The 24590-nt window shown below is 49.4% G+C and overlaps 2 protein-coding genes across 3 annotated transcripts in view; both read left to right on the forward strand.

Annotated features, from left to right (window-relative positions):
- The first annotated feature begins 1099 nt into the window (after positions 1–1099).
- Positions 1100–22591, forward strand: Pkm (pyruvate kinase M1/2). 2 transcript variants are annotated; one of them, XM_032909251.1, is made up of 11 exons: positions 1100–1379; positions 9933–10099; positions 10583–10674; positions 13089–13220; positions 13494–13680; positions 14238–14508; positions 15354–15504; positions 15730–15882; positions 18588–18754; positions 21210–21391; positions 21946–22591. In XM_032909251.1, exons 2-11 carry the CDS (start codon positions 9946–9948, stop codon positions 22050–22052), a joined length of 1596 nt encoding a protein of 531 aa, XP_032765142.1. In that variant the 5' UTR covers positions 1100–1379; positions 9933–9945; the 3' UTR covers positions 22053–22591. The 2 variants fall into 2 exon arrangements, with proteins under 2 accessions (XP_032765142.1, XP_032765139.1); XM_032909248.1 differs by lacking the exon at positions 18588–18754 and adding an exon at positions 19131–19297.
- Positions 22592–24032: 1441 nt separating this feature from the next.
- Positions 24033–24590, forward strand: part of Gramd2a (GRAM domain containing 2A) — a 34440-nt gene continuing 33882 nt past the window's right edge. Inside the window, 1 exon segment of the mRNA XM_032911472.1 lies at positions 24033–24054. Within this exon segment, the coding sequence (XP_032767363.1) occupies positions 24033–24054 (22 nt within the window).

The following is a 24590-nucleotide window of genomic DNA, read 5'->3' on the forward strand; positions in this document are numbered from 1 at the left end:
GGCACAAAGAGATCATTTCTTCTACCCCCTTCTCTGGCAGAAAGGAATTTGATTTTCTCCACAGATATAGTCGGGTTTTTTTTTTTCCAACTTCAAGTTCTTTCCACCTTAATAACCAAGCATTTACTTCCTCCCCTAAACTAAGGGGACCGCGAAAGGCTTACAGAGTAAATTAAACTTTATTTCACTACAAATTGTGTTTATGCTGTTACCCTCCCCTCTAATCTAAACTGACAGGAAATGAAATGAAGGCCTGTGATTCAGCTACAAAGAAGTGTCTGCCTGAGTTGGTCACACCCTTCTTTTTCCAAGAAAAAAAAAAAAAAACAAAACAAAACCAAAACCCCCCCACTAAGGTACAGTCTTCCCATTTAGAATGTGGCAACATTGTGTCTGCTTTCAAAACTGCGGAATGGAGACCAGCGTTAACAGTTGGGAAGTTAGAAAATACCTTGTAGGGAAAATATTTGTTAAAGAAGACGCCAATACTATAAATTTAAATACATACACAACTGAGTCAAAAACCAGTGTTGACTCCAGAACAGATAATGGCTTCGCGAAGGTCAGTTCTGCACTAATTACCTTGGATTGCTGCTTCCCGGCATCTTAAGAATGCAGATTTGAGATCCTACTCAAAGATTAGCATGGGTCCAATCTGGCTCTCCTTGTTAGGAGGTCGCGCTCACTTTCCAAAAGAGAGACTAAGTTCCCCCTACCCAGTCTCTAAGTCTGGAACCCTCTAGGAAGCAGCCCAGACTTTCCACCACTCTCTTGCTCCCATCACCCTAGCTTCCCGTTCCGCTCAGCCTCTGAGGGTGTACCCGGGCGAGCGCCGGGAGGGTGGAGAGTCACCGGGCGGGGCTGGAGGAATGTCCGGGACCTATAAATCTGGGCAACGCCCTGGTAGGCCAGGGCAGATGGGGAGACCTGGGCAGAATTCCAAAATGGGATTATGTAGCCGCTGAGGTCCTAAAGCAACAGGTGGCGGTGACACCCCGGGATCTAGGGGTGGTGGCGGCGGTGGACCCGAGGGCGGGTCCTGCTCCCTCACCACTTCCCCATTGGCCATCAGAATAACCCATGCGCAATTTTGGTTTGCAATGTCCTTCCGCCACGGAAGGTAGTCCCCCTCAAAAGGGCAACCTGCTTGTCCCGCCTACCCTGCGACTCTCTCAGAAGGTGCGGGTGCCTGTTGAGAGGCGGGGCTCTGCTAGCTGCTGCCCGGATTGGGCGAGGGGCGGGGCTGCGGAGGGATTGCGGCGGCCCGCAGCAGTGATAACCTTGAGGCCCAGTCTGCGCAGCCCCGCACAGCAGCGACCGGTCCTAAGTCGACAGACGTCTGCTTTAGGTATTGCAACAGGATCCGAAGTACGCCCGAGGTGAGCGGGGAGAACCTGTGCCATCTGTGCCCAGAGCCGATGCCCACTAGTGCGCAACGCAGGCCTTCTTGCTTGCCCACGCTGGACCCAGGCGCCTGGCATCGAGCATCCCATTCCGGGTTGGGGGAGAGGCTACACTTGAGTCTAAGTACTAATCTTCCAAATTGAGGCGGGGGGGGGCGGCTAGCTCCTTTCCCACGTACTGGTTCTGCTCTCCTTTCTCAATCTGGTTCCAACTTCTTATTTTATTATTGCTATCCTCGCCACCTTGTTCCAGTGCTCATCCTCCTACATTCACTAGTACTTTCGACCTTCATCTTAGCTCTGTGCCCTCATCATTCGGTGCTCTCCTTGTAATCTCTCCTTGAAATAACTCCCCTGCTCACCCCCCCTCCCGCTTCAGCACCGACGTTCATCCTCCTTTCAGGTCAGCGTGCTCTTCCCGCGCCTGGGTTAGCAGCTCCTTGTCGCCCCTCCCCCACTCCTTTCTGGTCACGTCCGCGCCATAGCATCCCTTCAGCCTCCCTATCCTCGCCCCTCCCCGCAGCTTTTCCCCTCCCCCTCATTCTAGTCACGTCCGCGAACTCCCCTCTGGCCCTCGTGGTCCGTTGCATGTAGGAAGAATGCAATCACTAGCAATCCTAGGTAATGCAGCTACAAATTATGTAATTTTTGTAATTCCGGTGGCCAGGCAAGAAAGGTTGGCCCTATTGCTGCCTATTTTGTGCGCCCGCAGATTTCTGTGGTGATGGGCTAGGCTCCTGGCGCACCAGGGTCCTGCGTGCTCCCGTGCTCCATCCTGCGGCGGCGGGCCTGCACGTACTGCGGGGCGTCTGCTCCCACGTGCTGGAGAGGGGAGGGTGGGCGGCCAACTCATACCTGCTCCGGACAGAAGCTGGAGCCCGACGCGACCCGAATGCACACAGCCCGCAGAGCTCAGTCTAATTAGGGAAGCAGAATTTGTCAAGTCAGTGCTATGAGGAAGATGGGGCTGCATGCACAAGGTGGCCGGCATAGTAGGTTTGAAGGAGCCGGGCATCTTCTAGTCTGGAGGCTATATAAAGACCCATTCATAGTAAGATATCTCTCGATCACCTTTTCCAAATCCAGGACATTGGTAGTTCGGAAAAAGTGAACCTAATAGTGAAAATTCATTCGTATGTGGCGGCAGCTGCGTTTTAGAATCCGCTGTCATTTATTAATATCTGAGGTTTTTTCGTCCTGTGTCATGAGTGGAAACATTTACTCCAGGCTGCTAAATTACTTATCTCCTTGTGTGTACGACATCCTCGACCTAATTTCTGGTGAAATGCCCAAAAGGGAATGCATATATCCTTTTTGTCAATGAAGTAGTTACATTGAAGACCACCAACTTCAGTCTGTCTCTTTGCCATTTTTACGCAGGTTAAGGTTATGCTTGGGGAAGCCCGTAGGCTCCGAATACTTATTCACATGGAAACAAATTCTCTCTGGAACCCCGTCGGTGTTTACAAAGTAACTAATGTTACATTGCAACTCTCCTGAGAAAAAAACCATCTAAAAGGAGAAATCTGTGCAGCCTTTGTCTTTGGCTGTGAGGGTAGAAACAAAGAAACAGGTATCCAGATAGCCTTCCGAGTCTGGTCTCTGTTCATGTAAGACTTTTATGCTTTCTGGCTTGCAGGAAGTTACATTTGGTACTACTGTTGCAGTACTGTTGCCTCCAAATTCGGGGTGTGGCTACATTCTAGGGTACAGAGGGGAGGCCTTAGGTCAACACTGAAGGTAGCATTGTTAGCAAATAATTTGCCCTCTGCTGGCTTGAGTATGTTGTAGGGAAGGCAATGAGAATGTTCTGTGGGAAAGTGTAAACCATCACCGGGTCTGGGCAAGATGACTCAACCTTTCAACTTAGAGGCTTTTGAGAGAATTTTCTTCCTTGGGTGAGTGGGGAAACCACACTTGTTCTCCAAGGTGTTGTAAGATCCCCTCTTAAGTGAGTCAAATACTATAGTTCATTTCCCTAAATTAAACGTCTCACCAGGACTGAGTGTGGTGTGCCTTTGGCTTTAATCCCAGCACTGAGGAAGAAGGGCTAGACCTGTGAGCTTGAGACCATGTAGGTGGTGGGTATCAAGTAAATGAAGGTGACCTTTATGCTGCCATAGGAGCGGAAGTGTGGAGTGGCTGCTTTTAGTCTGCATATCTTCATTTTTGAGTGACACAGCAGCTTCTCAGAACCACCAGTATCCAGAACGGCAGTTTCTGGGAATGCGTTTCTGAGTTATTGCCTAAGCCAAACTCTATGAATGCTAGTCACTTATTTAGTACCTAGCTATTTTCATTTTAAGCCTTATATTTTAAATTATTTGTAGGGAAATTTGTTCTATAATGAGGAGATCTTTGCCAGCAATCAGGACGTAGAGGCATGCAGATCTGAGTTTAAGGCCAGCCTAGTCTACAAAGTACCAAGACAGCCAGAGCTACACAGGAACCTTGTTAAAGCTGTTGATTGCTTAATATTGAGTGGAAGAAATGAGGAAGCAGCTATGGACAGAAGGGTAGAAAAACTTTCTCGAATTAAACTCATTTCTTGGATTTATTTATTTATTTTTAGCATCTTTAGCTTTTCTGCAGCAAGTCGAGATGAGTTGGGCAAGAACTAAGTTCGAGATTGGGGTAGAGGAAAATGACTCATGTCTTTCAGTCTCTGAATCATCCCAAATACCCAGAGCCAAGTTAACTTGTTGGTTTCTTTTTTTTCCCCTTACCGCTTCTGGTAAAAGACCGAGTCATCTCTGTAAACTGCGCTCATAGAAACTATAATAGGAGTAAATGACAGACTATATGACAAAGAACATTCTTCCTGCTGTGGAACTCTCGTGAGTCTTGAAATTTTTACCAAGAGGCAGACTTAGTAGTGGGAGAGGGGAGCCTACATGGTCATGGCCTGCAAACCTCTGCCTGATCTTAAGGCCTGGTGTAACAGCTGAGGATTGGGGAGTGGTCTTAGGGCCACCACTAGCTATGCAGTGAGGCCACACCCCTGCTGTGGTTTGTGCCTGTCTGCACGTAGGAGGGAGGTCTGGGCTGCAGTACCTTCAGTGGCCTCTCGGGAGCTCTGAGCATCTCCCGAGGCCTCCAAAGGAAGCAGTATTCCAAATGTGTGACTGACCTGCAGTCATATTTTGGCTTTAAACTCCTGGTGTCTCCAGCAATGAGTGTAAGAGATTTTACCCCATGCCATGCCCATTTTGGAGGAGTCAAAGTTTTGACCTTAAGTAAAGAAGGGCTGAGCTTGGTGGCATGTGTTTTTAATCTCAGAGACAGGAGGAACTGAGTTCGAGGACAGTCAGGGCTATGTAGAGAGTCCTTGTCTCAAAAAAAAAAAAAGTAGGGAAGGAGCTGGTAATAGAGATCTGATGGAATGTTTGCCTATCGTGCATAAAGCCTTGCTCCATCCCTAGTACTACATAGTATGCTCATAGTAGCACGTGTCTGTAATCAAGCTGAGGGTGGGAGCAAAGGACAATGGGATTGGAGAAGTTATGAGTTGGAAAAAAACAAGTTTGTGTATGAATTTATTAAAATCAGAATCCTTTTTCGTTTTTGGAAAATGTAAAAACACAAATCTGTGATAATGCTAAGTTCTAGGTGGGAGAAATAGGTTTTGGATTCCACTCCTCCTTGGGAAAAAGGCAACCCCTGTAGGCAGAAGTAGTAAGTAGGTCAGTGCTCTTGGACAGCTGGTGCTGCCTTCTTTAATCACCCCCACCCCACCCCCAACTGTGGCTCAGGGCACTTTAAATGCTGAGCCAGTGCCTCCTGTTGCTGAGGCCATTGTGCATTCTGCTTACACCTGGTCCTCCAGGGTCTAGAGGGGCACGGGCATCATTCCCAGAAACACTGGTCCTTCTAACTGCTAAGGAAGACAGCATGTGCCGACAGAACAGAGACTTCTGCAAATCCCCTCCTTCCTGTTCTAGCTAGTTCTCTGCTCTGCACAGCTGAGCTAGAAGCCAGGAAATCCCTCTCTTTGAGGAAAGAGTTTAAAGTAGGACTGTTCAGGTTAAGGTTAAGTAAAAGTTGGTTTTTGCTTATTTTTCTCTCTAGTAGTTTTGACCACGGGAGTTTAACTTGACTTCACCAGGTGGTAGCCTAGTAAGCCAGGCCTTTCTGAGAGAATATACTCTCTTTGGACATGGTAGCATATGCCTTTAATCACAGCACTCAGGAGGCAGAGGCTAGCCAGGGCTAGATAGTAAGACCTCGTCTTAAAAAAGTCAAATAATCTGGGCTGTAGTGACACACGCCTGGAATCCCAGCACCTAGCAGAGGCTGGCAGGTCTCTGAGTTAAAGGCCAGCCTTGTCTATTGAATTCCAGGACAACCAAGGCTACACAGAGAAACCCTGTCTAGAATCTGACCCCCAACCTAATCTCTGCCTAAGTGATCTGTACCCCCAATACCATATATGACTTAATTTTGTTGTATTCTGGGTACTGTGTTCCAGACCATACCAATTTCTGGGGGTGGAATTGTCAGCTGCTTGGACCCTGGTGTAGCCTGTGGGCTAGGGTCACTTCTGTAGCTCTTCTGTTTGCTCCAGAGGAAGCTCCTAGAGAGCAGGGTGACCAGCATGTTGCCTGTCATCTTGCAGCCTTTCTGATGGATGAAACTAGGTGATCTTGGGTACTGGAGAAAGTAGGCTTCAGATGACATCAAAAAAATGGTGGCTACAAAGCCCCGTGCCTAGGAAGCAATGGTTCGGACCTACATGAAGATGTAGTTGTTGGTGGAGTGAGGCATGACCTTACAAGAGTTGGCTCTATAAAAAGCAGGGTGGCACTGGGCATTTGGGGTTTTGGACTTTTTTTTTTTTTAAGTGACCTTTGTTCCTGACACGAGGGAAATGAATGTGAAGGGCCAAGGAACTGCCCGAGACAGGAAAGGGCAGAACCAGGTAATCAGCCAAGCCGGGCCTGTGCATGCTCCAACCTGCAGCCCGCACTGAGGCCTGGGCTGGTGTGTCTCCTTTCTCACAGAGGGGCAATGGCTCTGAGGAACATCCTGCTGCAGGGCCTCAGGTTCAAGAGTAAGGCTCCTGCCTCTGGGCATGGTGTCTGCTGCTGCCGTGGGACACACCGGGCTTCTGCTGCTGGTTGGAGGTTGGCTGTGCATGTGGGTGCCTCCTAAGGAGGATGCTGTAGTGAGTTGCGCTGGCATGGGTGGGGCCGCATGTCCTGGCAGTCACAGCTATCAATCTATGCAGGTATTTAGCCAATAGTTTGAGCCCTGCCCAGAGGGCCCCCTACTCTGAGACAAAGGTGGACCAGGAAAAGACACCAAGAGTAGGGTGTTCTATTTATACTATACTATAGGTAGGTGATTGGCTGGAGTTGGGGCTCTGGATGCCATGGGACAGGCAGAAGAGCTATGGGTGGGTGAGAGTGGGGGGTCAGAGCCTTGAGTGAAAAGAACTGGGTTCTAGGGATAAGGTTAGTAGGAGAGTTGGAACGCTTGTGAGTTTTGTTAGAAGTCTATTTTGTATCAATCCATTGAAACACATGTATTTCCACTTGTCACTTTGTATCTGGTAGCAGGATAAGTCCACTCTGCAGACTTCAGGTTTAATTCTAGATAGAGAAATGGGTTGTATATTTGAGATTTTACCTGCTAGACTGTGCCCTGAGCCCTGGAGGCAGCAGTGCTTGTCTACCAGAACATTCTTGTCAGCACAACAAAGATTGTTCTGTCAAGCCTGAGACCAGTCAAAACAGGAAAAGAAAATTGCTGGACTCTGGCATGGAACTGATAGGTTGTGGTCATGAAATTTTTCCATGGATTAGACACACTTTGGGGAAGGTGGCTTTTTAAATCAATGGATTAAGTTGCCCTTCCCAGGTGAATGAAGCTGCCCAGCTTGAGCACTTGGGGGGGGCAAAGAGAACACATCTGTTACTGAATCTTAGGGTAGTTCCGAAGGACACAGGGCTGATGTGTGGAACTTCGCAATGAGTTTATAGGATGCATGGAAATAAATGTGCATTTCCAAAGACTGTTCTTAATTTCACATCAACAGTTTCTTTATTAATAAGGATATGCTGGTTGGATTTTGCTGGAGACCACTCTGGCCTATGTTGTACCTTACATAGTAAGAAACAGTCTCAGAAGGGGGGAGGGAATGTCATAATACATGCTACCACTCAGGTAATGAAGAAGGGGGAAACAAAGCAACGAGGGTCAGTGAGACAGATGGCTGGGAGGACATGGGAACTTGCTTCTGCTGACTCAGGTTCTTCTATCCCCAGAACCTGAGAGATAGAAGGAATGAGAAGACTTGTGGTCCTCTGATCTCTATACGGCGTCTACCATGTAACCCCTAAAACTAAATAGTAAATTTTAAGTGTTGGGAATAAAGTACTTCAGGGGATCCAGTGAGGGGTCACTTACCACCGGGTTTTTGTCTTCTCCAGTATACATCTATTTTAATGTAATTGAATCTCTAAAAGTAACTTTTACCTTGTCATTAAGGTCATTTTCACAAAGAGCTTAGTCACATTCAGCTTTTCCCTTAATCCTTGTAGCTCTTCAGGGCAGAGCATACTCAGCTCTGAGCTGTCTTTCCAAGTGGGGCCATCAAGCCAATCTGGGTCAAAAAAACGGCAATATGTCAACAGAAGCCCAGACCCAGAGATCCAAAGGTATGACCTGATCGCCTGGCCCTGAGCAGGAATTTGCAAAGATACACTTGTCTCCGGTGGAGAGAAGGGCCTAGTGGCTGGCTTTTCAGTACTTTTCAGACACTCTTCTAATGTCTGCCCCACTCATTTGGACTTCATAGTTCATAGTCCCATCGTGGTCACAGCAAGGCCTTTGTGCCTCTTTGGCTTTGTGTACCATCTGTACTGTCCCTTAGTGGCCACTTAACCTAAGCCTGGCTGGGAGCCATGAGGGTTTGCCAACCATGAGTTGTTTCAACCATGAGTAGACCAAGGACCTGGCTGCCTAGGATATCCTGTTATATGCAGGACTTCCTCAGATTTGGGGAGAGGGAAAACTAGTAGACCCTGGAAAAGAGGTTGACTTGACATCTTGGTACCTAATGTGTCTTGTAGAGTTAGGAATGACCAATGTTGGCCACTGGTTTCTTCTTCCTTTAAAAGTTCTCAATTCTGCAAGGAATGTAGTGGTGTACCTCTAATCCCAGCACCCAAGAGCTGGAATGTCAGGACTGTCATGAGTTCAAGGCCAGCCTGGGCTGTATATGAGAACTTGCCTCAAAGTTTTTCATCTCCAGGCCTCTGATATTTGATCACTAGTGGGTGGCTGCAATGTCAGGTGGCAGAGCCAGGCTTGGGTGCGTGTTCTTTAGGTATCCAGAAAAGCCGTTGTCCAGGGTAGAGTGCGGGTCTTTGGGAAGGCAGGGAAGAGCAAGGAGATGTGGAGTGCAGGCTGTGTGCTCAGGAGTTTGAAAGGAGCCTCGTGGCCTGAAAATTGATTCAAGTCTCTGGTATTCTGTGAGGTACATCCCAGCTTCTCGCTTACTCAGCCGACTATCCAGCTCAGTGAGTGCTTAGCTGTAAGTCGTAATAAAGTAGAAGCAAAGGTCAGGGCAGCTGTTGGGATTGTGACCTGGGTGGTTAATTGCCTGGAACAGATGTTCAGACTACTGTGTGCGGTCCCTATCAGACAGAGGAGACTCTAGATAGCAGAACTGGGGCTGGGAAAGCTGGGTCTAATGTCAGCCCTTGGGAAGAGCAGTGACTTTCAAGGTCAACCTCGGCTGCACAGTGGATTTCAGGCCAGCATAGACTAGCTACTGTGTGATTCCATCTCCTAGGTTACTGAAGACTCCTTGGTGAGGTTGTAATGACTTTGGAGCCATTTCAATGTCCTTGTGCAAAATTTGCTTTGTGTATCTTGTACATGGTGCTGTTTTTTGCTTCTTGTCCAGAAAAAAACTTGTTGCCTGTAATTTGGACCTTATTCCTGTGTCGGATAGAGGCTAAGGAATACATTTATGTGACGCCTTAAACCTAGGACTTTAAAAAGAAAGGACTTGGGACAGGGTTCGTCTCTTGGCAGCAGGATCGCTTTAGGTCATGGCGAACATGATAAAGAGGCTATGTCAGTGCCAAAGCAGGTTTTGACATTGTCGTGATAGGCTTCCCAGATGTTCGTGGGCTGACACATTAGCTACGTGCTCTGCAGGAGTCGGGAGGTTTCCTTGTGTGGGAAGGTGATGCTCTCTCTAGGGTTGGTGTGAAAGCTCTTCAAATAGATGGCAGCTGGTGTAAGAAGCCTCCTTAAACTGGCTCCCAGGGTGTGTATGTGCACTGGGAAGGGAGCTACTTTTGTTCACCAAGGTCTTTGCTGTTCCTTCATAGTCACAGGAGCCCTTTGCCCAATTTGAGTAGTACCCACATAACCAGCACGTGCCAGGCCTCTGAGTGACTTGTGCACAAAGCAGTCTTATTGGGTTAATGTGTAAGCGGGAGACAGCCTCCTATGCCAAGTGGTTCATTAAGCACTGCCTAGTCTAATTGAACTCTTCAAATCTCCGGGATCCAGGATCGAAGAAACCATGCCCAAGCCAGACAGCGAAGCAGGGACTGCCTTCATTCAGACCCAGCAGCTCCATGCAGCCATGGCTGACACCTTCCTGGAACACATGTGCCGCCTGGACATTGACTCTGCACCCATCACGGCCCGCAACACTGGGATCATCTGTACCATTGGTGAGTGAGTGTGGCCCCCTCCACAGGGCTTCTGCCTGGTTTGAAAGGCGTAATAACCATTGCAGGGCTAACCTAGGTTCTGAGGGACACTGTCCACACTTTTAGAGGAAGTATTGGTGTACTTCTTCTGCAGTTGGCGAGGTTCAGGGTGGTCTTAGTGGGCCTTTGCAGGAGTAGTTCAGGGACTTCAGATCTTTTTCCTGTGCTGTCACTAACAATCAGACATCTTGAAGGTAGAGAAAACTGTTTTCCCTCCACTTTCTGCAGAATTTATAGAAAATGATAGTGTTCTTCCTTACATATAAATTAAGAGAGTTGACTAGCACAGTAGTCTTTCTGGACTTTGGAAAGACCTTTCTCTAAATTTGTGGAGGTGATTTAAAACAAAGGACAAGGAGTTGCTTTGATAGTGAGCAGATTTCATATACTTTCCTACCTGAGAATCATGATTTTCTTCCTGTGGCTCTAAATGTTTCTTGGTAGGCCCTGCTTCCCGATCTGTGGAGATGCTGAAGGAGATGATTAAGTCTGGGATGAATGTGGCTCGGCTGAATTTCTCTCATGGAACCCATGAGGTGAGTGGCAGCTTGATCCAGGAGGTTCGGGATTTGTTGCTGCTGTGCTCCAGGCTTCTCAGTGAATGGAGTGTTGCTCTAGCTAGCATTGACCTCCCTCTTCCCCTCTGGCCAACTTCATTGGCATCAACAACCTGGCCTGCTTTGTCGCCAGCCAGGGTTATCCCTACCATCAAGCTTTGTGAAGGAAACCCTTTATGTAAGGGTTTGGCTGGAAACTCTAGGCCATCATGTGTCTCGACTGCACTTGGCACCCATGCCTCGGGCTTTCTACAGTGGCTCCTGTGAGTCCGGTGAACCAAAAGGTCATGCAGAAGACATTCTGGCTTAGTTCAGGTCCCAGATGGCTAGGTAGGTGCAGATGGTTTTCCCGTGAGACCGAGTCTAACACACAAATGCAGTGCGGTCTGGGGATATCCCACTTACTCCTGCTGCACTCACTGTCTGCCCATCATCAGTTTCCCTCCCTAGGAGTGAGGTAGGGATGACCTGGGCTGTTTATTATTAGGTGGCCCCACTGATGGAGAGGCTGTGCCTAGGAAGCAGGTGGCAGCTGTTAGAAGGGTCCATTCCTGGCCCTGCTCACTTTGAGAACAACCCGCTCTGAGCAGATGGGTAGGTGGGGGCGTCCAATGATCCGCCTTCTGACTTTCTAACTTGACAGCCTTTCCTACTGGCACTGATGGAGGAGGGAGAGACTCCTTCCTGCCTCTTGGTTTCTCTGTCTATTTAGAGTAAAAGTATTAACCCTGTGCTATTTTGCCTTCTGACCTTTGAAGTTGTTCGGACTAAAAATAGATGGAGAAGAACAGTCCAAGAAGCGAACCCTTCCTTCCCAGAACATAAGGATCTTCATAGATTCCCTAACCCATATTCTATAAATAGCTTGTAGACTAGCCCCCAAATGTCATGGGAGTACGATGGTCCCTCAGGCACCTAAGCAGTACTTGATACATTCTTGCTGGATTTGGTGCTACAGAATGTGGGTTCAAGGCCAGCTTGAGGTGACATACTAAGATCCTATTGCAAACCAAGAGAGGTCGTTGCTTTCCGGGCTCTGTTGCTCTCCATCAGAGCTCCCAGGACTAAATGCAAAGGTAAGCATAGCTGAGTCAGAACTAGATCCATTTGCCATGGTCCTCAGGTCTGTTCAGCCAGGCAAAAATAGATTTGGAGACACTGACCTTTAGGGCTCTTAGATCCAGTAAAATAACACGTGCAGCAGCCCCGACATGACAGGGGACAGTGAGACAGTCCAGACCACTGGGCAGCTCAGCTCTGCCTTGATTCTAACTCTAAGGCATTAGAGATTAGCTGTACTTTGAACCTTTTTATGTCACATAATTAAAGCTTCACCAGGGCTTTCTTATTCCATGTGCACCTTCGATGAGGGGCTGTGGCTGTCTGTCTTGGTTTTAACCATTCCTGGAGACGGAATGAATCGAGCTCCTTCGAGCTCCTTCCCTCTGACGGGACCAGTCAGCTGCACCTGATCCCTGGGCAGTTTTGGCAGTGTCTTCTAGTTCCCGTCTCCTGCTTTTCACATGGTCAGGATGTGTCCCTTTTGCTGAACAGGCAGTGCTGCACTCCCACACTGACTTTTAAGCAGCCTAAATTTAGAGCCTCTACAAGGACAGCACTGATGGCTACTCGTCTTCACCATTTGGTTGTGTGCCAGGAAAACCATTGCTGTGATAGTGGAAAGCACGGTCTACCTCCCAGAAGTGTTCCCGTGTAGAGAAGGTTGCTGGACCATCAGACACTTAATCTTAATGCAGTTTTACATACATGCAGTAGAAAGTTTGTCATTGCTGAATTGAATGGTCTGCTGTCAGCTGTGTCACTTGGAGGCACATTGGCAACAGACTATTTTGCCATCGTGGCTCTGTGTCCCAAAGAGGAAAGGGAAAAGGTTTTGTTTGGGGGAACTTTATTGCAAGTGAAGAATAGCAAAGGTAGTTCCACTGGGGCAGGCTACTGGTCGGAGAAAGTGATTGTGAAAGCAATGTTTGCACGACCAGAGCAATGGGCTCTTCAGCTCCGGCCATTGTTCAAAGTCAACAGCTTTGAGTTTGAATTGAGGTTGGGATCGATAGTGAAAACAGATACAGACAGCCAGGGCGCAAATCTTCAAACACAAGTCCTAGGTCTTTGCCTGTCCTGGTTGTTAGCATTCTTTGGTGAGTCCTAGGGACACTAGAACAACAGAAGACACACAGTAAGACAGGTTTAATACTCTTCGAGTTGGAGTTGATGCTGTTATGTGGAGGGGAGAATGGATCTTGGTAAGGTGAGGTTCAGGACTTGGACATACTTTTCTTGGCTAATTGATCATCTTTGGCTCCAGGGTCTCCGGGCATGGGAACTGGACTTGGGTGTGGAGAACACCTGTCAATTTCCCCTTCTTTCTCCAGTACCATGCAGAGACTATCAAGAATGTCCGTGCAGCCACAGAAAGCTTTGCATCTGATCCCATTCTCTACCGACCCATTGCGGTGGCTCTGGATACAAAGGGACCTGAGATCCGGACTGGGCTCATCAAGGGCGTGAGTATCCAGGAGTTTAGGTCTTTAAATGAGAATATTTTTCATCTGCCTGGTAGGAATTATTATAGGTGCACATTTTTGCTATGTGAATAACATACTTAAGTCTCACTCTGGGGACCTGGTTTGTTGTTTGTTTTGTTTGTTTCCCTCAATATACAAATTCAGGATTTACAGAAAGGTAAATCGGTTTCTTGGGGCTTTGAGCCAGAGTTTGAGCGCCGCCATCAGGGTGTTGGCGTCCGCAGTCACACGCCTGTGCTGTCTTTAATCTAGAGCGGCACCGCAGAGGTGGAGCTGAAGAAGGGAGCCAAGCTGAAGATCACCCTGGACAACGCCTACATGGAGAAGTGCGACGAGAACATCCTGTGGCTGGACTATAAGAACATCTGCAAGGTGGTGGAGGTGGGCAGCAAGATCTACGTGGACGATGGGCTCATCTCCCTGCAGGTGAAGGAGAAAGGTATGTGTGGTGCACAGTCCATGGCCCAATGCCACTCCCATCCCCAGAACTCTGGTAAGCACTTAACCTAGCATGTATGAATCGGTCTCCCAAGGATCAAAAGTTTAAGGTTGTTGTTGGTCTGCATCCCTGGCCTGTCTGAAACACTGCCTGAGAAAAAAAGACAAATAACCTACAGAGGCCTATGTAGGTGGTGTACACCGCTACCCTTTAGTTCCAGCACTCGGGACTCCTGCTTCTCCTGTTTCCACCTCTCAAATGCTAGCATTAAGAATACACATCACCATTCAGGGCTGTTTGTTTATTCATTTATTTTGAGGCAAGGTCTCACTCGTCTGACTTGGCATTAACTGTGTGGGCCAGGCTGGTTTTGAACTTGATCTGTTTGCATGTGCCTCTTGCGCTGCCACCCCAAAAACTCAGATTTTCTTAGCAGCCTGTGGGCAGGGGTTTATAAGTGAGGAAACTGATTTATTAGCTTGCTTAATCATGGCTCTAGAGTTCTCTTGGTGGCTTCTTGCAAACTGAGATAGATGGTCTTGATCCCTTTCACACAGGTGCTGACTACCTGGTGACAGAAGTGGAAAATGGTGGCTCCTTGGGCAGCAAGAAGGGTGTGAACCTGCCTGGTGCTGCTGTGGACCTCCCTGCCGTGTCAGAAAAGGACATCCAGGACCTGAAGTTTGGGGTGGAGCAGGACGTGGACATGGTGTTTGCGTCTTTCATCCGCAAGGCGGCTGACGTGCATGAGGTTAGGAAGGTCCTGGGAGAGAAGGGCAAGAACATCAAGATCATCAGCAAAATCGAGAACCATGAAGGTGTCCGCAGGTGAGTCCTGGTGGAGACCCTTTTCACATTACCCAGCCATCGAGAGAGAGAGAGGTGTGTTTGTGCTGTGTCCTCAGCAAAATAAAGCCTGCCAGGACTGGTCCAGAACATCTGGGTCAGCATTGGAAAGGCCAAGTAGTTTTAGTCATCATTTTGGAAACTCGGGCCTGGTGTCCACCTAGATAGAGCCTTGGAAGTCATCTGGCCTGACAATGGTGCTGAGGAAGACTGGCCCATTCAGCTTCCCATAGGGAGGCATGCTTTAGTTAAGATGTCATTCATAAGGATGAGTGGTTTAGTGATACATACTTGGCATTCTCTCACTTCCCCTAGACCTACTTCTGTGGGTTACGAGTGGGCTTGGAAGAGTTAGGGCGGTAATTGTTAACACACACACACTTGTCCTTGGCTCTGTGTCCTTTGTACTGGGCAATTTTTCCCTCTTGATAAGCCATAGGTGCTGGTGGCCTTGGTATTTGTTCAGCCCTGGAGGAGGTGGGGAGTGGAACAGCTCAAAGGACAGCACTAACAACCCTAGTAAGGACCCTTAACTAAATGGAGCATGGGCCTTTGTAGGTCTGTGGGCCTCAATTTGTCTTTGAAGTGCTGATTAGGGAAGTATGATACAGGGGTTGTGAGATGCAGACCGAAGCACCCATGGAACTGAACCTCATCCCCTTGATGTATCCATAGAGGTGTTTCAGAAGCCCAGCAAATAAAATGGTTATTGTGCTGTGGGTTTCATCAAGGTGGTGGGAGGGCATCTCTGTCAGGGCCCCAGGAAAGCTCTGTCCATTCTTTGGTTGTACTTCCTGTTCTATAGCATCTTTCTCTTTCTTTATCAGGTTTGATGAGATTTTGGAGGCCAGCGATGGGATCATGGTAGCTCGTGGTGACCTGGGCATTGAGATTCCGGCAGAGAAGGTCTTCCTGGCTCAGAAGATGATGATTGGACGATGCAACCGAGCTGGAAAGCCGGTCATCTGCGCCACCCAGGCATGTGCTATCCCTTCCTTCTGTGTTCTCCACCTAGGAGACCTGGTCTTGACCTGGCCTTTAGGTACACGTACCCGCACACAGCTATGACCTGCGTACCTGTGCAAGCTTCGGGGGATTGCCCTGGCAATCATCACTGAAGATGTCCTGCTCTTCCATTATTTAGTGACTTTCATTTAGCGGTGGTCTCTTACTTAATAAAAGCCCTTGCTTGTCCCCTCCTAGATGCTGGAGAGCATGATCAAGAAGCCACGCCCCACCCGTGCTGAAGGCAGTGACGTGGCCAATGCAGTCCTAGATGGAGCTGACTGCATCATGCTGTCCGGAGAAACAGCCAAAGGGGACTACCCTCTGGAGGCTGTTCGCATGCAGCACCTGGTGAGTAAGTCCTCAGAGCCTGGGGTAGAAGCAGCTCTGCCGGAGAGGCCTCTGTCCAGTCTTGTTACGTTGCTCCCATCACAGCAAGGAGAGTGAGGTTTGTGGAGGTGTGCTTGAGTTTCATTGTGCTTTCACTGCCTGCACCCGCCCCTTGTCCTGCTCTGGGGATCACATAGGCCACATCTGGCTAAAATATCAAGGTCCTAGGATGCAGTCAAGGGATGCCTTCCTTGTGGACCACCCAGAGGGCCAAGTTCTATTCTAAAGGAACCAAGAGTTTGTTCAGCTATTCTCCTTGTTTAGCTTCTCATTGGATCTCCTGGTGGTCTGTCCCATGGGCAGATGCTTCTCTCCACTGCAGGCTGTAGCCATACTGAGCTGCTTTAAGCTGGCCTTGCATGGTGCCAGTGACATGGGACTTCCTCCCTTGCTGTGCCAGACCCAACGCAGGGCTACAAATAGCTCTGGGGGTGGGGAATGGGTGCTGAATTTAGCAGGTTCTATCTGGACTAGGAATTATAAAGACTTCTCAGGCATATATGTGCTCTTTTGATTAAGTCTTCTGGTTTCAGTAAGATAGGGTCTGGCTCAAGCCTGTAATTCCAGCGATCAGCCAGAGGCAGGGAGATAGCTTGAGGCTAGGCTGGACTGGAATAAGACATCTTGTAGAAGCAACAGGCGTCAGCTGCCCTGTCCCTGCTGACCTTCCACCCAGGCCTCCGTCTTCTGTGTTCTGCTCCAGAACTTCCTGAGCAGAACAGTTATCTGGGGCATCAGTTAGGGACCTTTGCCTGATGAAGGCATGGTGGATTAGCTTTTTGGTGGTTTCCTATTCCCTTTTCAGCCAACAAAGAACCACAGTATCTTTTGTGGCTCCAGTTTCCCACAAGCCCCCCAAACTTAAGACAAGTGAAAGAAAAGAAAGCCAGCACCCTCTGGATTGGGCGTCTTACCTTGCTTTATCTGTGTATGAGCGTTGTAGATTCCATGATCTTCCCATGGTTTATCTGAATTATAGCTGTAGCCAGATGTTTGCCTATATTGAAACAGACCAGCCCTTAGACTCGGCTGGTCATCACCTGATCTGGTTGGTATTGTGAGCTCGTCCTCATAGCTTCTCATGCAGGCATTCTCTCCCAGAAGACTGTTCCCTTCCTTCAGTCTCCCCCACAGTAGCTGCCTTCCTGGTTTACACCAAAACCCCTTTTCTACTTCCCTGGCCTCACAGTGGTCAGGAACAGGACTTTGACCAGGTATTCTAAAGCATGCAGTCACATAAATGTATTTTTGGATAGCTCAAGAAGACCTTGCCCAAAGTGGCGGTTGATGGGATTAATTACAATTAATTATATGTGTATGAGTTAGTTCTGGTGTCCTGTCCTTTCCTCATGCCCTGGTCTTTCCTGTGAACAGACACCTTAGAACCTCGAGGCTGGGACTGCATGGCCCTGCTCAGAAGATGAGTCACAGAGTCCGGGTTAGACTGTGGCTACCCCCTCAGGGGATACAGATTTCTCTATCAGTTAACACTTAGGACAGCTTCTCCCCTTTCTTTATCTGTTTGCTGTTTCCTCCTGTGTCTAACTGATGCAGTTCAAAACCTGTAATTAAAAGCTAGACATCCCAGCTGTGGTTGCTTCCTGTCCATGCCTCTTGTCCTCTGGGCTTGCCTGCATTCCATGCTTAACCAAAAGATTACTTTCCACTTGCAAATCTGCTAATGCTACCAATAAAATCGAGTGCTGGTTTCATGTCATTCCTGTACTAAGATACCTGGAATTGCACTCTCTAAAACTTTATTTCTAATGCCTGGTTTTCCTTGAACAGGTAGTCTGTGTATAACACATTTGCTATCTTGTAACCGTTTTAATTATTGAGTTTGAATCTGTGTCTTGAAAGGCCTGCGTGCTTTCCCAGGCGTCTGCCTCCTCCCATGGCTGTTCAGTGTACCGTGTTCAAGTGAGCCAGCCGACCACTGTTCTGTTTAGAACTTGTGCACTGCAACTTTGGCTCTTTTGACCCTCACCCCCAGCTTTCAGAGCTGCCCGAGTGTTTCCACTGCAAGCCAAGTGCAAGCGCTCACTCTTGTGTGTAGGCGGAGTTGGATGCCTTGTAACCACGTAGCCATGTGAGGAGGGGACGCCTTTTTCTTCCTATAAGCTGTGTCAGGAGGCAGTGTGGTCAAGCGGAAGTGTAGTTGGCTCCACCTCGGCATCTTTCCATGCCAGGGTCCCTTTCTCAGCTTTAATCAAAAACAAAAGAAATGATGGATGGTGCGTGCCTATTAATCCTAGCACTTGGGAGGCTGAGGCAAAGAAAATGGTGGGGTTTTGAGGCTGACCATGGCAAGTTCAAGGCCAGTAGGTGCTATGGTAAGATCCTATTCAAACCTGTGTGGGGTTGAGAATTGGCTTTTTTGTTTTGTTTGTTTTTAGAAACAGGAAAATCCCAAAAGGATACTATCCTTCCAGAAGGGAAGGAAGGATCTTTCCTTGTGTTTGAACAGAAAAGAGAGCCACCCAAAATCCCACATATACCATTCCAGGAGCCCGTGGGCGTTGACCACCCTGCCTCTGCATCTGCATGAAGAAGAAAAGATTAACCTAAGAGTTCCTTCCTCTCATTAGTTCCCTGTCTTTCCATGTGTTGTCTCTTGTTTTTGCCTTCATCCTTCTTCCTTATCCTTCCTACCCTAAACCTTACAGATAGCTCGAGAGGCTGAGGCAGCCGTGTTCTACCGCCTGCTGTTTGAAGAGCTTGCGAGAGCCTCCAGTCAATCCACAGACCCCCTGGAGGCCATGGCCATGGGCAGCGTGGAGGCCTCTTATAAATGTTTAGCAGCAGCTTTGATAGTTCTGACGGAATCCGGCAGGTAGGGCCCTGAGGGCAGGTATCATTATAAGATAACCAGCTTCTCACACAACTAGGGCCCACTGTGTGCCTGAGCCTGGGCATAGCCCTCTCTCCTGCAGGAAGGCAGCCAAGGAGGCCACGATAGGGCAGGACCAAGGATTCCCTTGTGGGTACAGTGGAAGTCACAGGCACTGGCTCAGGACGGTTCCTGTGGAGTTTCTAATCTTGCTCAGTTCAGAACGTGTAGTGACTCATCTTCTCCTGGCTTTTTGTGCCCAGGGACATGTTCCTTCCCAGTTGCCTGTGACTCCTTTCCTCCCTCTCCATTTGTGACAAAGCTCTGACAAAGCCCTGTCCCCCCTCCTCGTCCCTCTGGACGGATGTTGCTCCCCTAGATTGCCCGAGAGGCAGAGGCTGCCATCTACCACTTGCAGTTATTCGAGGAACTCCGCCGCCTGGCGCCCATTACCAGCGACCCCACAGAAGCTGCCGCCGTGGGTGCCGTGGAGGCCTCCTTCAAGTGCTGCAGTGGGGCCATTATCGTGCTCACCAAGTCTGGCAGGTAGGAGGCGGCAGTGGCTCCCTGGGGATCCCCAGAGCAGCTCTGGGCTGATTTAAGACCCCTGGCTGCCACCAAAGGACTCCAGGCAGCACTCCCAGGTACACCAGATCAGGTGGCTCCAGTGCCAGTGCACAGCCTGCCTCAGGGCCTGAGGCATATATGCAGTTTGCTTAGTTAGTTACAGTGTGGAAGCTGGGCATGGGTACATGCCTTTAATCCTCCCAGCATTCGGGCAGAAGAGGTGGGCAAATGTCTGCATTCGTGGACAGTCTGGTCTACAAAGCAAGTTCCAGGACAGAGCCCTAGCTCACAAAAATAACTCAGCTGGTAAATACTACTTGCTACACAAGTTAGACCATGGAGGAGGGAGAAAGGTAACTTACAAGCGTGCCCAAGGACATATACAGTAACGCTTTTTCTCATCCCACTTGGAGGGAGCTCAGTGGATAAAGTGTTGGCAATCTGGATTTGGATCTGGCACCTGTGGGTTTTTGTTGTTGTTGTTTGGGTTTTTTGTTTTTTTTTTTTTTTAAGTCACCTGGAGAAGTGGTTAGGCCTTTAGGAGCACTGGGGTTTTGGTTTTTAAGATTTATTTATTACATATGAATACACTGTCCCTGTCTTCAGTGCACCAGAAGAGGGTGATTCGAGAGATTGTGTAAGCCACCATGTGGTTGCTGGGATTTGAACTCAGGACCTCTGGAAGAGCAGTCAGTGCTCTTAACCGCTGAGCCATCTCTCCAGCCAGCACTGTTCTTTCAGAAGCCCAACACATACGTGACAGCTCACAGCTGTCTAACTGCAGTCCTGGGGGGAATCTAATGCCCTCTTCTAACTTCCAGCCATACATGTTTATATGATGCATGTGGTCAGAATACCCAGACAGCTGGAGGGGAAGGAAGGTGCCCAACACACCTGTGTGCCTGTAATCCCAGCACTTGTGGCACAGAGGTAGAAAGATCACAAGATATGTCTAACCTGAGCAAATTTTGCAACAGCCTAGATACAGAAAGCCAAACACATGAAAATCAGTGTGGGCTGAGGATGTTGACCTTTGTGTGAACTTGGCCATGAACATTGTATGCAGCTGGAAGCAAGGGATGGGGTGCTGAAAAATGGGGACCCTAAAACTAATTTTCTGAAGTCCTGGAGTTTCGAGAGCTCCAAGATACAAGTTCTATGCTAATCCTGGACTTTCTCTGAAGAGTTCCTGGTTCCTTCAAAGCCCGTGTAGGCCAGCATGAAGCAGGGTATTTTCTGCTGTGGAATGCCACATCCCCCAATACCTTGTGTGTCCTCAAGATGCCTAGTTAATTCAGTAAGCCTGAAACAGATCTGATAGAAGTAAACACTATCATTTGTTATCGGTTGAGAAGAGAGGGGCTCCCTACATTCCCAAAGGATCTTGATTGGCCAGATATTAACCATGCCTGGTCACACCTAGATTTCCAAAAACCATAGAAATTCAGAGGTTTCTTTTAGCACCAAGTTTAGCTGATAAGACTCCCAAAGGAGCAGCATACTACGGCTCTGGCAAATACTGTCCACTTCCAGGGTCTTTGCAGATACCAGAAGTCAGGAGCTAGGCACGTGGTGCTCGGATTGTAAAAGTTGCTGGCAGCTACAGGATGGTTCTGGTGAGATTAGGCCAGAGCTGCCTCACTGCCTGATGGAAGGGTTCACAGTGTGGGAGGGATTCTGCCAGCCGTGGTCCTATGGGACTGCCCACACTGAGATCAGGACAATGAGCTAAAAAGGACAGGACAGGTCTGAGGGGGTGGCCAGGCACTGAAACAGTAAGTTGTAAGTGGGCAAAGCCTGTGGCCTAGAGGTGAACTAGAGGGTGCCACCTTTGGCTGACTGTAAGGGTCTCGTGACACATACCTAATGGCCATTCTTCCCACCATCTCAGGAGTGCTCACCAAGTGGCCCGGTACCGCCCAAGGGCTCCTATCATTGCTGTGACACGCAATCCCCAGACAGCCCGCCAGGCCCATCTGTACCGTGGCATCTTCCCTGTGCTGTGTAAGGATGCCGTACTGGATGCCTGGGCCGAGGACGTTGATCTTCGTGTGAACTTGGCCATGAATGTTGGTATGTAGCTGGAAGCAAGGGATGGGGTGCTGGGAAATGGGGAGCCTAAAACTACCATTTTCTGAAGCCCTCACCCAATTTTGGGCCCAAGGCAAAATTAATTGCCTCATTAGGTTCTTGTAAGATTAATTGGAGCTACTGCCCTGTGGGGTGGGGCACACAAGCTGTTGTGGTCTTTGTTCCTATATAAGGATGGATATCAAGAGACAAGGAAGCAGCTGACCCTGACCTTGGGCAAGGCTGGGCACTCTAGAGTCTAAACTGAATGGTGTCCAAAGGTCCCTGCAGTCTGAGTTTTGCCTCAGCCCTTGTTTAGGCTAGGAGACTTGCACCACCTTGTGGTAAAAAGAAGTAACTGGCAACCTGCTCTCCTACTCGGATTAGAAACAATAGGGCATTTGTACCTGCCTGGTTAGGCTTGTGTCTGGGTTGGGAGAAAGCACCACCTTGTGGTAGGAGAGAGTACTGTTTGCTCAGTTAGGACTGGGTAGGGCTTTGCAGTTATCCCCAAGTGTTGTATATACCTCTACTCACCAACCTCCTTCTCCCTTCAGGCAAGGCACGAGGCTTCTTCAAGAAGGGAGATGTGGTCATTGTGCTGACCGGATGGCGCCCTGGCTCTGGCTTCACCAACACCATGCGTGTAGTGCCTGTACCATGATGATCCTCTGGAGCTCCTCTTCTAGCCCCTGCCCCTTCCCCTCCCCTATCCTATCCATTAGGCCAGCAACGCTTGTAGTGCTCACTCTGGGCCATAGTGTGGCGCTGGTGGGCTGGGACACCAGGGAAAATTAATGCCTCTGAAACATGCAATAGAGCCCAGCTATTTTTTCATGGCCCTACTTGAGCCAGGGGTGAAGGAGGAATGCAGGATTGGAAACCCTCTGACTTTATCACAGAAGGGCAGCATTATCTCTGTGTTCTTTGCTCCTGTAGAAAGTTTTCCAGAGAATTCCCAGCCCTGGCCTGGAATCAGGAGACAGCAAGAACAGAGGCTGGGGGCCCAGGGTTCCCATGTAGATGACTTTTGGCCCTGGCCCTGACTTGCTTTCCCAACAGCTTTGGTCTCTCTCCTCCTCCTCGTGCACTCCACTGCTGTCCCTGCAGATGTTCCACTCTCCACCTTGTACTCTGCAGCGTCTCCAGGCCTGTTGCTATAGTGCCCACCTGAATGTCAATAAACGGCAGCGGAAGCACCTGTGTTCGGTTCTTTTCTTCCTGGGGGGCGTGGTTGAGGCCTATCCTCCGAGCAGTCGAAAATGACAACCGGCCTAAAGGCTCAGCCTGGAGCCGAGTATATAGGTTGCCTCCTCCAACAGCACCAAGTGGGGCTCTCTATGTGTTGGAAAGCTCACTGTTCTATTTCAGGACACAGACTGGAAAGGTCTGGGACAGGACAGGTTCAGCTAGCACCTGTAATGGTGGGTAGACCGGAGGGGTTTGGTGGGCTGACCCCTGTGGTAGAGGCCCTTTGAGGGAGCTATAGGATGAGTTCATCCTGCTTGATACTTCACAAAAAACTTCACAAAACCCTCAGGCCCCATAACAGTTCAGCACAAAGGGTCTCTTGTTTTCCTGTTGCCTTCTCTGGAATAAGGTACTGCATAAACCTTACTTGTTCCTGGCCACTCCCAACAGCCAAGTGACCCAGTCGGAGGCTGAGGCCTGTGAACTTGAGAAGTTGGAGCACCCAGGGCTCAGGTTAAGGAGTAAAGGAGGTGGGAAGTCGCAGTAGACCGAACTGAAGAGCCCTGAGGGAATTCACATTGTGATGTGAGGGACCATAATTGCAGACCCCGGCCCTGGCTTCCGGGACCTCAGAATTTTGAAGACCTACCTGCAGCTGCGACCCATCAGGGCGCTCTCGGAGCAGGGAGGCTTCACCAATTGAGCCAGGCCCATTCCCCGCGAGTAGCCAATAGGCGTGTGGGGGCGGGTCTTTCCCGGGGTGGGCGGTCCCAGGAGAGCACTGGGTCTGGCGCACGGCCTCGGGCTCCTGGAGAAGGCGCTGGGATGATCGCCCTGAGCCATAGCGAACCTGTCGAGGCGAGCAGGTAAGGGAGGCGTTCTGGGGTTTCGGATCCCGGAGGCTCCTGCGAGGGTCAGGGCGGGTTCTGGGAGCGCCGCGCCTGAGTGCCTTCTGCCTGCGGGCTGGGCACTTCCCAACCGCAAGAATTTCGGCTCCGGTCAAGCGGTGCGGAGGGGACCCTGCGCCTCCGCCGGACTGAGGTGTGCGAGTCCCGTGCGATGTGTCCGAGGGTATAGTGGTTTCAGGCGAGCACTCCTGGGCTCACCTCGTCAGCCACCCTCGCGGTCCATTCATTTGTATTTTCATTCATTTCTCACGATAACGAATCCCCGTCCCGGTTGTCTCCACACCCAGCCTGGTGCTCCCCTGTGGGCCCCTGCAAAATCAGCTCCTCTCCTCTCCTCTCCTCTTCCAGCGGGGATCTACTCTAGAAGGCAACGTGGAGCTGTCCCAGCACGACTCGGCCGCACCCGTGCACCAGGCCCGGGCGGGCTGGGGCTGGTCTCCAAGCCCAGAGAGCTGGTTCAAAGTCGACTTGGAAGGAAAGGAAAGTTCTTGCAGGTAGTGGAGAGTAAGCGGGGCGGGGGGGGGGGTGTTAAGGGGGGAGGCGACATGACAGATGACATCAAGAATGGTAGCTGGGAGTCTAGTGTTTACCTAGCATACATAAGGTCCTGGATTTGATCCTCATAGATGCACATCTACAATCCCAGCACTGTATCCAAGATGGTTCATGTTTGCTAGCTCCTGGGAAGCTTACATGAGCTGAGATACAGAATGGTCTACATAATGATTTCAGGTCCAGCTATTTGGGGGAAGATGCAGCCCATTGATGAAACTGTAAATTCTTACTCGCGCTCAGCCCCAAGCCTGCACAATTGGACATCACTGGCCACCCAGTACGGATTGAGGTGGGACAAATGTGATGTTCTCACATCAGTCTTGATACATAGGAGTGTGGAGCTAACTGCTCAGTCGTCTAAGGGCTTTGAGGGAGTGGGTTGTCCAGTTAGCTGTTATCAGCCCTTGTCTCTGTGTTTGCCTCCTCCAACATCCGTGGCTGGTTGTGCAAAGGTGCCCTCCTACTCCTAAAGCAGTAAAGACTAAAGTATTGCCAAAAGAGATGGGTGTCTCTCACCCCGTGTACTGCTCTGCAGTCTCTTCAGGGCC

Source organism: Rattus rattus, chromosome 8 (assembly GCF_011064425.1).
Source record: "Rattus rattus isolate New Zealand chromosome 8, Rrattus_CSIRO_v1, whole genome shotgun sequence".
Taxonomy (NCBI): Eukaryota; Metazoa; Chordata; class Mammalia; order Rodentia; family Muridae; genus Rattus; species Rattus rattus.

What these genes read in the sequence shown, in the direction of transcription:
- Pkm (XM_032909251.1), top strand. Translation starts at nt 9,946, where the DNA reads ATGCCCAAGCCAGACAGCGAAGCAGGGACTGCCTTCATTCAGACCCAG. An exon ending in TCTCTCATGGAACCCATGAG is followed by an intron (nt 10,675 to 13,088) that starts GTGAGTGGCAGC and finishes TTCTTTCTCCAG; the next exon opens with TACCATGCAGAGACTATCAA. An exon ending in AACCATGAAGGTGTCCGCAG is followed by an intron (nt 14,509 to 15,353) that starts GTGAGTCCTGGT and finishes TTTCTTTATCAG; the next exon opens with GTTTGATGAGATTTTGGAGG.